The sequence below is a fragment of the Alligator sinensis genome, unplaced genomic scaffold (genome assembly GCF_000455745.1).
Source record: "Alligator sinensis unplaced genomic scaffold, ASM45574v1 scaffold645_2, whole genome shotgun sequence".
Lineage (NCBI taxonomy): Eukaryota > Metazoa > Chordata > Crocodylia > Alligatoridae > Alligator > Alligator sinensis.
The window spans coordinates 326,366-340,533 of record NW_005843108.1 but is presented as its reverse complement, the minus strand read 5'-3'; the positions used below and the strand labels follow the sequence as shown (position 1 = coordinate 340,533).

General features: G+C 46.1%; 1 protein-coding gene across 1 annotated transcript in view; it reads right to left on the bottom strand.

The window, feature by feature from the left end:
* Nucleotides 1-13,065, bottom strand: part of LOC102369699 (cation channel sperm-associated protein subunit beta-like) — a gene marked incomplete at its 3' end in the record, with an annotated part of 35,896 nt that extends 22,831 nt beyond the window's left edge. The window contains exons 1-2 of the mRNA XM_006037401.1: nucleotides 13,016-13,065; nucleotides 8,843-8,927 (exon numbers count right to left, since the gene is read on the bottom strand). Coding sequence (XP_006037463.1) covers nucleotides 8,843-8,878 — 36 coding nt within the window. The remainder of the gene's footprint in view (nucleotides 1-8,842; nucleotides 8,928-13,015) is intronic.
* Between the last annotated feature and the right edge of the window lie 1,103 nt (nucleotides 13,066-14,168).

The following is a 14,168-nucleotide window of genomic DNA, read 5'->3' as shown; positions in this document are numbered from 1 at the left end:
GGGGGGGGCAGGGCCAGTGCTGCTGGCCTTGCACCCCAGCTCCAGCCCCTGTCCCTGCTGTCATGGCAGTGCTCTGCCATGTGTGTATGTGGAGGGAGTGAAGCCAGTGCTGCGCAGCCATCACCCCACTCCACAGCCACCTCCCAGGAGCAGGGCCAGAAGTTGGGGGGGGACGGGACGAAGGCCAGTGCTGCTGGCCTCTCCCCCTGCTTCATCCCCTCTGTCATGGCAGCACTCCAGTCCCTGCCATCCCTCTCTGCCTCCAAGGAGCAGGGCTGGGCAGGGAAGGGGGGCAAGGTCAGCACTGCTGGCCTCACCCACCACTCTGTCCACTCTGTCACCACTCATGTGACCCCCCTGAGATTGGCCCTTGCCAGCTAGGGAGTGGGGGGCGATGGCCGGTTTCCCCCCAAGAATGTGGGGGCACTGAGAGAAGTGCCAGCAGCACTTCCAGGTTTGTTGCTGGTGCCCCCCCCAGGATCAGAAGGCACCACTCACCCATGGTTTCAGACAACCAATCAGAGTGTGAATAAAGCATTACGGACAGACAGCCAGACTAAGGCTTTTATATAGAGAGAGAATTAAAGAAGGGAGGCTGCACACAGGTCTTAGACTAAGCCCTAGTCAATTGCGATCAGTGAATTCCCTCTCTCTCTGACTCCATTGGTCACAACAGTCTCTCCTGTTAAGTGGGTCCTCCTGGCCTGCATGTGTCCCCAAGGCACCAGTCACCTTATGGAATAATCAGAGCTGCTGTATCTCCCCTACAGCTGTGTCCATGCTTTGCAGATGTCATTTTTTTATCATTCCTTTTGTCAGAGCCTTGGCCTTCTCAGCCTCTGCCTTTTTTCCCTAGATGGGCCTTCTAGCCTGGGCTCACTGTACTGGACCTGGCTTCTAGCCACCAGCTGTTACATGGGTCACTTTAATTCTGGGCTCCCTGTCCCTATTTTAGCCCTGCTTTGGCTGTCTGGATCCTCTGACCCCAAGCTCTGCTCTTCTCTGGGCTCTCTGCCCTTGTCTTGGGCTCCAGATCCTCTGGCCCCAGGTTCTACCTCTCTTGGTTCTCTCCCCTTCTCAGGCTCACCCTTGCTGCCAGGTCTTTGACTACACCTTGAATCCGACTCCTGGCAGTATTCAAGGCAGTCACTAGGGCTGTGTGAAGCTTCAGTTTGTGATTCGATTCAGAGAAGATTTGGCCTGATTCAGAGGCTGAATCTTTGAATCCAAATGGAATCGCTCGAAACTTAAAACTTTCTGAATCAATTTGGAAAAGATTCGGAAGAGATTTGGTGATTCAGAAGACAGTCCTTGAGGGGAAACAGAAACATAGAAGAGGGAGGGGGAACGGAGAGGGGAAGGGGAGCGGGGGGCACGGGGGAGGACTGACATCTCTAGCTGGCCAGTGGCTGTGATTTCTCCCTGATTCCCCTTCTAATCACAGTATCTGGGGGAGGGACATAGAAACAGTATAAAATCCTCTGTCTGCAGGCTTTCTGTGCCTTTTGTGAGCTGGTTCTGAGCAACAGTGTCAGAAAGGTACTGGACTGGCTTGGCTTCCTAGTCAGTCGCCTGCTCCTTTTTGTTCTTAGAAAGGATTGGATAGCATATAGCTTAGCTTAGCTTAGAATCTCTCTACTTTACTTATCCAATTCGTTTCTTTCAATTTATATTTGTTCTCTTTTCTTTTTCAATACTATTATAAAAGAAAGCTCAGTGTTTTCCCTGGCAGTGTGATCCATCACTGTGCAGGGAAGCACACATTAAACACACATCATAGAAGTAGTCAGATATTCATAGAAGAAGAGATTGTATATAGTTATTAGTTATAATTAGTTTTAATAGTTTACATACAGTCTAAAGACAACACAGAAGAAGAAGTCATATAGAGATTCAGCTTGAGATTAACATACACAACACAGAAGTCAGACTCCTAGAAGAAGAAGAAGAAATATTATTTTAAGTACACAACACAGAAGAACAAGAAGCAGTAGTCACAGATTCATACTAATAGCACATAACAGAAGGAGGCAGCATATATAGTTATTAATAAGTAATCATAATCATCATAGCAGAGTCAACACAAAACAGAGTAAAGAAACCACACAACACAGAAGTCAGACACACAGTCACACACCTTTTGCAGCACAGGAAAAATTAATATGAAGTGTGCTGGAAAGGCAGGTGCCAGGTCTTCTGGCAGGGGAGGGAGAGGGGCTACAGGGGGTAGGGAGAGAGCTAGAGCTGCAAGTCCTCCCCCCGCATCCCAAAACATAGACACATCCTCTTCCTGAGCAGCCATAAGGCTTCTGCTGCCAGTGGAAGCAAGGAGGTGGGAGAAGTACCTGACATCCCTGTACCTGCACCACCTCCCCTAACTCCAGAAATAGGCACCAGCAGTAGAATGATAGTCTCCTCCACCCCAATTTCATCTCCCAGTGTGAGCCTCCCACTGCCAGAGGAGGAGCTGGAGCTGGAACCCGTGGACCTGAGCACCCTGGCTAAAGTGATTCTGGGGACCGAGGAGGAATCTGAGTTTGTGCTCCACAGCTCTCAAAGTTCCCCTAGATCCAGGTCTCCTTCTCTGGAAAGCATCTCAGAGTTGCTTGAGGAGGTTGTAGAGGCTCAGGCAAGTGGCTCAGCTGAGTCAGCTCCTCCTGCTGTTGTGCTTCAGCCTGCTCAGGAGGGGGATAAGGCAGGATCCCCACCCCCAACCCAGAAGTGTGGGAGTAGTGTAGTGTGGGATCATTTTGAGGTGGCAGATGATCCCAAGTATGCTATCTGCCAGCACTGCCTAAGACAGATCAGCCGGCATGGGCAATGAGGTGAAACACTTCACTACCATAGCAATGCTGCTGCATCTCAGGAGGCAGTACCCCCTTGCCCTTCTTCCTGCTCAGCCTGGCACCAGTGCGAGCATGTCCAAAGGAAAGTCCCCTGCTTGCTCCAAAGCCCCCATCCCCACAAAGCAGAGGCAGGCCACCCTGGAGCAGTGAGAGAAAGCTGCAGATAGAGGGGGGCACATTCCCAAGGCAAGTGAGATTACCCAGGTCATTGGGGAGATGCTTGCTCTGGATAGCCAGCCCTTCTCCTTAGCTGAGCGGCCAGGGTTCAGGTGGGTCATGGCACCCATGGCTCCATTTTACCAAGTGCCTGCACGCACCACCTTTAGCAGGACAGTGGTGCCCTCCCTGTATGAGGCATGCAGGGAGTACTTGAGGGAGGAGAGGCACAAGGCAGGGGTACAGGTAGCCTTGCATAGCACCTCTGACATCTGGAGCAGCCGGGGTGGCGATCATACCTACCTCTCCCTCACAGGGCACTGGTACAATCAGTCAGGCCGTCAGTGGGCTCTCCTCCAAACCAAGGTGCTGGATAAGTCCCACATGGCAAGGGAGATCATAGTAGCCATGAACTGCATAGTACAGGGGTTGCTCATTGGGCAGGCTGAGCTCACCTATGGGTTCATGGTCACCAACAACAAGGACAATATGGTGAAGGCTGTCCATGATGCCAACTTTGTTGGCATCCACTGTATGTCACACAGGCTGCACCTCATAGTCAGGGACACCTTGAAGGCAGACAGTGCTGCCAGTGATGGCACCACCACTACCACTACCAGACAACTGATTTCAAAATGCAGGAAGGTGGTGGGCTAATTCCACTTGAGCATCAAGGAAGGCAAGATGCTGTGGGAGAAACAGGCAGAGCTGAACATCCCGCAGCACAAAAGCATGTAGGATGTGGAGACTCAGTGGAACTCCACATACCCGATGCTCGAGAGGCCATCCATGAGATGACCTTGCCAGAGAGATCGGGATCAGGGGTCCCCTTAACAGAGTTGAGTGGGGTACCATCTCTCAGATCTTGGTGGTCCTGAAGCCCTTCCTCGAGGCCACCGAGACCCTCAGCACTGCTGATGCCCTCCTTAGCCAGGTGACTCCCCATAGTGAGGGAACTGGAGAACCAAATGGAGAAGTTCCAAGGGGATCAATATTCCTGGCTGGGGCAAGCCGCTGTCACCAGACATGCAGGCACTGGTGAGGTGGCTGAAGAAGGGCATCAGGAGACGGCTGGATCCCTTGCAGTCCAGTACAGTCCACATACTGGCAGGCATGTGCAACCAAAGGGTGAAGGGGAGCATGTGCACTGGCAGCACCAAAACCCTTGATCACTGGATGCAGGTGCTGGTCAACAGAGTCAAGGAGACAGAAGGGAAGAGGTGAGGGGATGTGGAAGAGGGGGATCCACTTTCCTGTGACAGCACTCCCAGCACCAGCATGTCTCCTCCACACCAGCCACTGCCAGTGCGGGCCAAGGGCATGGGTTCAATGCTGGGTTCCAAATGCACCAGACACCAGCCTTGGGCAGGTAGTGCCGAGGCTTCAGTGGCTACCTATCTCGCCAAGGATGTGGAGCTACTGGACTATAACCCCTTGGCCTACTGGGCAAGCTGCAGCCAGATGTAGCAGTATCTGGCCACGGTTGCCCGGCAACACCTGTCCTGTCCACCAACCAGTGTTCCAGGCAAGAGGGTGTTCAGCATTTGCTGGGGATGTTACAACACTCCTCTGCACCTGCTTGGATGCTGGTTTGGTGGAGCAGCTGGTGTTCCTGAAGGTGAACCTCCCCCTGCTGGGGTTCCCCAAGCTCCGCCTGCAGATGGACTGAGTGCCACCCTCCTCACTCTGTCTGCACCTATTTCCTTTTTTCATGTTTTAAAAAACAGTTAATGCCCTGCCCTCATCTGGAGGGGACACTCACTGCATCACCAGCCAGCAGGGGAAAAACATATCCCTACTGAGCTCTCTCCCATGTCAGAACAAACTTGGAGGTATGAGCTAGGGCTGTGGAGAAGGAGGCCCCAGGTCCTGGGCATGACCACTAAAACTACACCCTGCCAGAGTAGGGAAGCCTGGTGGGACTGCTGGCAGCACAGCAGCCCTGTAAATGCTAGGACCGATGATCCCCTGGTGAAAGGTGGGTAGGAAATGCCATACCCTCCAGCTAACAGGTGCACACACACAATCCTGGCTGGGGTTGGTAAAAGTGAAAAGTGGTTTGTAAACTGTTCCCTCTCAAGATCAGGCCTGGGAGACTGAAGGCAGAGTGTTTTTTTGGTGAGGAATGTGCCCCCATAGGTAGTTGGGTACTGTCATCTTTGATATATTCTGTTGTGCAGTTTATTGGGGTACTGCAGATTGTTGGCAGGTTGTGTTTTGAGCTGTAGGAAGTTGGCTTCAGTTCTGGTGAAGAGATTAGGTGCTTGTTTGAATTTTCAAACCACTTTTCAGAGCCGGGCCTATGGACTGCACTTCATCAGTTTCCTAGGTACAGAAACTCGTGAACTCAGTATAGATTAGATAGTGGAATTCTGACACGCACTACAACCTGCAGGACATTTTGACTCCCCAGGTACTTCTGCACTTTTACCTGCACTGCTACATCCTCCTCTCTCCCCCACCCTAGCCTGTCCCTCACCCCTTGACACCTCCATTTCCATTTTCACTGACTGACTTTCTTGCCTGCATTTCATGCCAGGCCAGCCTCTGGCTTCTTTACTATTCCTTCCATTCAGGACCAGCAGACACACAACTGCAGGTGCTTCCTCAGCTTGACAAAGGGTTTTTCCAACGCAAAAGCTTGCTAAAATACATTTTAGTACGGCAACTGTATAGTTAGAAAAAAAAAAAAAAGACACCGGATTGTCTTACCTGCTGTCATATAAAGTGGTGGACTGGGATGAGGCTGTAGGGGAGGAGGCAACCTAATTGGGGCACACTACTGTGTTGTGTAGAGGCCCCAGCACCAATGAGGGCGCACCTTCACACGTCACAAGTTTTGCTTGTCAGCAGCTTGAGGTGCAGTTTACCATAAACCCCTGTACCTATCTCCTTGAAACTTGGCAGAAACTGTGGCCTCAGCAGGGGCTACCATCCTGGCAAGTTTCATATGAAGCAGCCAAAAAAAAAATGACAAAGTTATAGGTATTTCATTGATTCCCCATTATACTCTATGGCCAAATCTCTGAAGTTCTCCAAAACGGTGCTGAATCTTCCAAAGCCAATTCGATTTAGAAAAGCAATCTGAATCAAATCGCTGGCCTCTGGATTCAGATTCAGATTCTGCCGATTCAATAGTTCTCTATTTGCATAAGCCTAGCAGTCACATGCCTCTTAGGCACTATGGAACCTCTGAAACTACCCCTCACAGTCCCACCCAAACCACCGGTATCTAACTCTAATCCAAAATAAACCCTCTGACTATAACACAAATCCTCAACTGGGTCTAAGCTCAAGCCCAAGCCCCAGCTGCTTGGCTGTATCGCTCAATTCCCCCTTACCATGAGTCCTATTCCCCTGCAAGCCAGCAGCATTTCTACTTGCTCTTCTCCCAAGGCAGTCCAGACATCAACCAGGAGTTTCTCTGCCTCTTCTGCCCTAGAGCTCTTCCATCAGCAACTCCTAGAGGCAGACTGACTACTCTGGCCAAAGCCCTGGGTGTATATGGCTAGAAGCCACACCCCATTTTTGTCATATGTCTCCCTGAGCTGCCCCAGGTGATTTCTGATTTAACTTGCCAGCTCAGCCCCGGGGAAACTTAGTGCTGCTGGCCTCTGCTATAATAATGGCTTGAAGTAGGTAAATCCCCAGGCACTTGTTCCCTGGCTGCTCATAATGGGCAGCTTTCCCCCATCTGGGGCTCTCTCTGCTGCTCCTTCACCCTTAAGTAACAGGAGCCTCTGGTTCTCTGTTATAGTTCAGAGATTGCCTATGGTAAAGACAATTTTCAGGAAAATTGATAACTTCAGGCCAGACTCTTCTTCAGGGGCTGGGGGAAAAGGGGTGGAAATCTATACATTTTATACAAGCCAGGGGTGAAAACCCTGGAGCTAGCAGTTTCCCCTGTTGCAGATGCAAAGTGTGGTGTCAGGCAGGTGGAACTAAGGCTTGCAGGAATGAGGAGTTGTCCTGGGGCAGTATGTTCCTTAAGAGAGACAGCAGAACAGTAGGGAGAAATTTGGGATTCTAGGGGCTCCCCAAGATCAAGGTTTGTGACACTAATGTAAAAGCAAAAGCATCCCAGGGAGAAAAAACAGAACCAAAGGAAATAATAATATTACAGTAGACAATTTAAATCCCAAGAAGAAAAGGTAGGAAATGTAACAGTGTTCTGCCAAGTACAGTGCAATTCAGAAAGTAAACCATTGAGAACAAGAGCAGCAGAAGGACAAAGATCAGAAGAAAGCATACAAGGGTTACAGTGTGTGGGGATGTTACGGGTGCCACTGGTGAGTGACCCTGCGGCTCCCATGCCTGGCTGGCTCCATTCTCTTCCCCCCCACCCCCTATACCTTGATGTTGAATAATTTGGGGAGGTTGTCTCACCTCAGGCAGGTGGGGTAGATTTAAAGCCAGGCATCATTGCCTTGTCTATATCTGCATTGCTGCCACTAAGTGGGCTCAGGTCTCCTTCCAGGGCCTCCCCCTTGCTGCCTGCAAGATTCCTCCCTGTCCTGGCCAACAGTCCTACTTGTGTCCTTTCTGGATCTCAAACCCAGAACTCTCAGCTTTGCAGGCCAATTCATTCCATGCAAGCTCTGTGGGCTCTCAGCCATCACTGCCCTGGCAGATCTCAGGCCTCAAAACAAGTGGTCTTGACTTGCTGAGTGTCAGTTATAGCCGAGACTCTTGTTTAAGTTTATAGATTTCATTGTTCATTGTTTTAGTTTATAGACTTCATAGAGCTGGAAGGGACCTTGCAAGATCATTAAGTCCAGCCCCCCTACCAGGCAGGAAGTCTGCTGGGATCACACCTTTTGCATGAGTCCAGAGTAGGTGCTTGCACCACCTCTCCAGGGGGAGTCTGTTCCAGACCCTGGGCACATGGACTGTAAAGAAGTTTTTTCTTATGTCCAGTCTAAATCGACCTTCCAGGAGTTTGTGGCCAATAGACCTTGTTATCCCTTGAGGATGCTTGGTAAACAACTGATGCACCCCCCTTACATACTTGTAGGCTGGCACCAAGCCCCCCCTGAGCCTTCTCTTCTCCAGGCTGTTCTCTGCTATAGTTCTCTGCTATGAAACCTCAACATCATGCCTTAAAGCTGCACCTGTTCCACCAATTGTTAACAACAGAGATTTTTTCTTTTAACAATAGTGGACCATCAAGACCATTAACAAGGACACAGGGTCATTAACACCTATGGAATGAGGAGAGATTAGGAGGAATCAGGTAAATCATAATGAGCCATGAAGTCAATTAACTCTCTCAGTGCTGCCTGAATAGAAATGACACTGCCTCTTCCAGGCAGTTGATTTTAAAAGAACAGGAATCAAAGGAAGGGGAGGAGGGGTTGTAAATGCACCACTGCATGCCCCCTCTCCCCCAGATCTGCCCCTGTTCCTGTATTTCCTGCTGGCTGGCAGTTATTTTAGTCTTTTAGTGACAGAAGGGATGTAACAGCAACATAAGCTTTCACTACATTGTCCCACAGCTTTTAATAGTAGGGACTGTTTCTGCAGGCTCACACCAGGCACTGGTATCTACTATGGATCAACCAGTAGCCATTTTGGTATGTGCTTTTGTGATATGAATATCAATTTAATGGGAAATGAATTACAACTACCAAACTTATTTCATGTAAACAAATGAACTAGATGTAATACTTTGCAATTGTCTAGGCTAGATTTGAACTGATAATTTAAAGATGAAATGATTAATAACTAATCCCTTGAACCATCCAGTGTCCCAAGCTGGCTAAATACTAAGGATGTCTATGATACAGAAAACACTGAACAAGGCCTTAGTTTTCTTTCAACCAATATTTTTTCATCCATACCTGTTTCTTCAGTAAAACTGTAATAATGAAAGCCATTTTGCAAGCGTAGAATGCAGAAAAACTATTTTCACAAGAAAAGGAGAAACTGGAGAATAAAAACACATTTCCAGAATTAGCAAAGGCAATGCAGAAAGCACTAGAGCAGGAAATTCGATACATACATTTCAATGTCACTCCAGTATTAACTGGAATACCTCTCTATAACTAACATCCAACATTAGATGGGAGACAAACACAAAGCCCTCCTTTCCCTCCAATATCCTGTCCCACACATAGCTGTGTGGCCGCTACTTGTCCCCAGGGATTGCCCATGCATACATGCTCTGGCACATGGCAAGTTGCCCTGGGTGGGGTATGGAAGGCTGGGGCCAGCACCTGGGCTGGCCGCAGTAGCCTTATCTGGGATCCTGGGAGTCTCCTGGGGCTCCAGTAGCAGCAATCCAGGTGTACAGAGCCTGGCTAGCAGTCAATCTCCCACTGTCAAAAAACCTGGTGCACTGCAAGTTAGCAACATGGAGAAAGCCTGCATGTGAGGTGTGTGTGGTTTGTGGTGCTGCAGACAGTTCTGCAGTGCCGCAAACTACATGTGCACACTTGTCTGGATGTGCCCATGGATAGCACTCAGGATCCTATTAACTAAGCTTCTATGGGTGGCAAGCTGAGAACTGAGCTTCTCAAATCTGAAGCTCATAAAAACATATTTGCAATCAACCATGGGAGATGACAAGCTGCCTTTGATGGCCATCCTGTCTATCAAGAATGCTGTAGCTCAAAATATAGAACTATCACAAGCAATATCAGTTTCTGGCAGCAAAGGCATGCAGAGTCATCTTCTGAGTCTTGGGATCTTGGTCAAGAAAGGTTTTTATTTGTTATTGTTACTGATTAGTTTAGTGTTTAATTTAATGTTTAACTTATTTGTCACTTAACCATAATGTTATTTTTTATGACTTATGTTCTTTATTATTTGAATAAAATAGAATTTAACTGAACTTTGTGTCATTTCCTTTCTCGCATTTTTTTTAGTAAATTATACAAAACTTTTGAGATTACAGCTTTATTTCTGAAGCAGGGGGAAGGGTGCCAAAATACAAGTTCACTCAGGGCACCACCTAAATCGGGCTCTGCATATAGGAATTCTAGAACCAGAGCTAGGAGGGTCTTTCTTCATGCAGTCCCATAGTCAGAGGCTAAAAGTCTACTCAGATTTCTTGGGACTGTTGTGTTTAGTCTAAAACCTCATGATAGGTCTTCAGTTACAGATCTGGCAGTTAGTCAGAACCCTGGCGGAAATTGCACTTAGGATGTGATTAATCCAGCTTTGTGTTCATACAATTAATGGCACAATAAAACAGGGAATAAACCACAAAATGATTACATGAAGTATGTCTAATGATTTTGTGGCTGATTCCCATCGCACCTTAAATGGAACAGGTGGCCAGTGCATGCCCGGGGCAGGGAATGCCAATCAGCTGATCGGCACTCCTAGCCTCAGGAGCGCATGGGAGCCTTGAAGAGCTCTGGTGTGCTGTGATGGGTTGTACCAGTGAGCTGGTTGGCACTCCCAGCCTCAGGAGCCTTGAAGGACTCTGGTGAGCTCCTGTGGCTGGGAGAGCTAGGCCTCTGATTGGTGCTCCCATAGCTGGGAGCACAGGTCTGCTGATTGGCACTCCTAGCCTAGGGAATGAACCAGAGCCTTTCAAAGCTGGGAGTGTCTGTCAGCAGACTGGTGCTCCCAGCTGCGGCAGCACACCAAAGCCTTTCAAGGTTGGAAGCACTGATCAGCTGACTGGCATTCCCACCAATGGGCACCCAGCTTGCTACTTGCTGGTGCTGGAGGAGCAGGATCATGATCCTAGGCTTCCCCTGCACTGACAATAAGGAGCAATTGGGATTTGATGTCTGATCCCACAATCATGCCTCCTTCCACACATGTGTGGTATACCAGGAGGTGCAACTGTTGGTATTGAGAATCAGATACCATTGTGCCTTTAAATGAATATGCATCAGAGGCCCCAGTAGAGTTGACAAGACTCAACAGCTTTCCTGCTTTCCGCACAGCAGTCACACTGTGGCAGTAGAGCATAACAGTATTCTTATTACAAGGCCAACATTTCAATAGGGAAAGACATCTTGCACATGGCAAGTACTCATACCTTTTTATAGATTGTTAGCTGTCTAGGCAGGGACCATCTTTCATTTTGTGTGTGCACATGTGCAAGGGATGCTGTATATAGACCCTAGCATAACTGGGCCCTGATTCAAACATGCAAGTATCAGCAAAATAGTAATGCATCACTAATAACAAGAGAGGACTAACAAAAAGCATGGAAAGCAGAGGATAAAGACAAGTTTTTGCTAATTTAGCCAATACAGCTGCATGTATGTCTTGAGCTTTACAGCAGGGAAGGCAGGAAAAGACATTGTAGCCTTTTATGATAATCAGTTATAAACAACTGGGTCTGACACTGGACCTTGAGGAGGAAAGCTAAAACACGGCTGATGGAGCTAAAAACTAAGAGGAACATGAACGTAAGCATGAAGGTTCAAAAATTTAATTTTAAAAAGATCAATAAATTCAATCGAAGAATAAAATTAAATTTCTGGAATCTAGGGGAGAAAAGCCATTTCCTAAAAGGAAAACAATATTCTGATCCATATTCATAGATCACATGACAGAAAATTTCTTTGAGAATTCACTGAAAGGTACAGTTTTGAAAGGGGTTCAAATTATTTGTGAATTTGAGTTAATTTCAGCTGTTGTCCAAAAAGGGGAAAAATTCAAAAATGTTAAATTTTTGTTTCTATATTTTCCAGCCAAAATATTTTGACATTTCATTTTCAAATGCTATTTTCATTTTACAACTGACCAAAATATGTTTAAAGATTTTTTTTTAAAGGGCATAAAATAATCAGAAAAGGAATGGACTATCTTGTTCTGGGTTGAACCCAACATTTGTGTGAACCTGAATCAAATTTATTTTTATTTTTGAGTTTCAGAAAGTCCATTATTCATACAGCAGTTATCCCCAGATATAGTAACAAGAACACATCCTATTAAATACATGTGTAGTTATTTAAACAAAATTTCTCATAGACCAGATCTGGAGCAGGTGCTTCTTGCAGGCCAGAAACAGGCCAGACGTGACAGGGTATGCACTTCTGTTTTATAGAGTAAAAGAAATGAGGTGTAGTAAAAAAAAAAGTATAGTATAAAAAAGTGTCAGTTTGTCGGTGCATCTGTTGGAGCCGCTGCGTTGGTGCAACGCTGTCACTGTTCACTCTTACCTCTGCCAATTTCATCTCTGCCAATTTGAGCCACCAGTGGTAATCAAAGACCCTAAATGCAGTAGCGGGCAAGGGCAAGCAGTGGCAGCATTCACCCCCTGGGTTCTGGAGCTAGGCCAGTGCAGTGGCTCCTGCAGACATGTTGATAAGCCTTATGGTCTGCAGTTTAAACCTTCAAAGGATGCACACAGCCTGAAGGCTGCAGTTGGCGAGCCCTGATTCAAATAAGATGTTCCCCATGATTATCTGAAATGGGATAAAAGCTCTTCAGGTATTTTACATCCGTTCTGGTAAAATAATGTTTGAATAAAAGCGAAAGTAGCTATGAATCAGGGCTCCATTGTGCTAGATTTCATGGACTAATATTTGAAGAAAATATGGCCCTTTTCCTAAAATCCAGAGGTGCAACTAGAAAGCTATCATAGATGGACATGGGGAAAGATGAGGTAATAGGGAAGGTGATGGCTAGTGTAGCAAGCAGTTGTCACAGAACATGATGTTGCTATTTAAACAAGGAAAAAAACCCTAGTTTTCCTAGGTAGAAGCCATTGCTCATGTACATTTTACAGTAAAAATAGGACAGCATTAAGCAGAGCTATTGCAAAGGCTGATGAAACCACAAACCAAGCAGAACCACCTGGCTTTAAGTTTTACTGCAAACACAAAATTAATCTGAATTTGCAAACTGCTCAGTAAACATGGTCCAAATGTTGAGCAAACCTAGGGCAATTCTTCATTTCACCAGGGCAACACTCATGATTATTATTTTGACAAGTAATACACATAGCAATTCTGCTTTGTGCCTGATTGCTAAACAGGTAGCATTTACTAGTATGCCTGTGCTTTCCCACTTGATTATAAGATTGGGGGGTGGGGGGAGATTACCACCAAGTCCTTCCAAGCTGAGCAGTGTTTCACCGACCAAAACTTTTTTCTTCAGTCTTTTTCTGAAGAAATAATTCATTCTTGGAACAGTAAGATTTCAATCCTGCAAAGAAGCAAACACTCTGACCTTAATTCTTTAGATCATTTAAATAAATGCTTAATTTTAAGCATGTGAATAGTTGCACTGATCTCAGCAGAGTTACTCACTTGCTTAACGTGATTTGATGCATTGCAGCCAAAATTGTGAGCCCCTAGCAGGATGCAGGTACTACATTATGCTAATGGTTTCTCAATTTATTGAATACCAATATCACTTTTAAAATCTGCATTACAGTCTACTTTCCAAAACACAGCTACAAATTAAATAGATAAAAAACTGGGTAACAGAACAATGACAAATCAATGAAACAAAAGGAGGTCAGAGAAAGCCAAAAAAATCTAGCTAAAGTTAATATTTATGCATATACTTATGTATTAAAAACAAAATTCCCTATTAATTTTGGATCTGGACTTTCATTCCTTGTGTACTCAAATCACCTGCTAGCTCTAAAGGAGAGTCTTGTGTATACAGGGTATGTGAAAATGGAATTAAATGATATTCTGCAGAGAACTGTGTATTTTCAAATGGAATAAATATAATATATAAAGCTTAAAAAGAAAAAATATGACAATTTAAATTTCTGCACAAGGCTCTTGTGGGTTGGGGTAGTACAGGTGCTAAGGTGTGCAGTTGACCACCCAAAGGTTGCACATTCAAGGCCACAGCAGGAGTACTCATGGTGTGGTCATGTCAGATACCAATAAATATGTGAATTCTGCTAAATACCTTGTCACAAGGATAGATAGGGATCTTTCAATTCATTTGTTCTTTTAACCTTTTTTTTTATTTGTTAGCAATTTGTATAAGTTCTTATGTCAGGATTATACAGTGCAAAGTGCATTGACAGTTAAATTAATAAAAATTACTTTATGGACTAAACAAGAATGTAACTCATACAGATTTATCATACTCCACAATTCTGGGGGCAAAGACCTTGCTATACAATCTTGCTCATGGGTGCAAAAAAAAAAAAATTAGGGGTGTGTGTGTGTGTGTGTGTGTGTGTGTGTGTGTGTGCGCGTGTGTGTGTGTAATTTAGTCCTTAAACCTGAA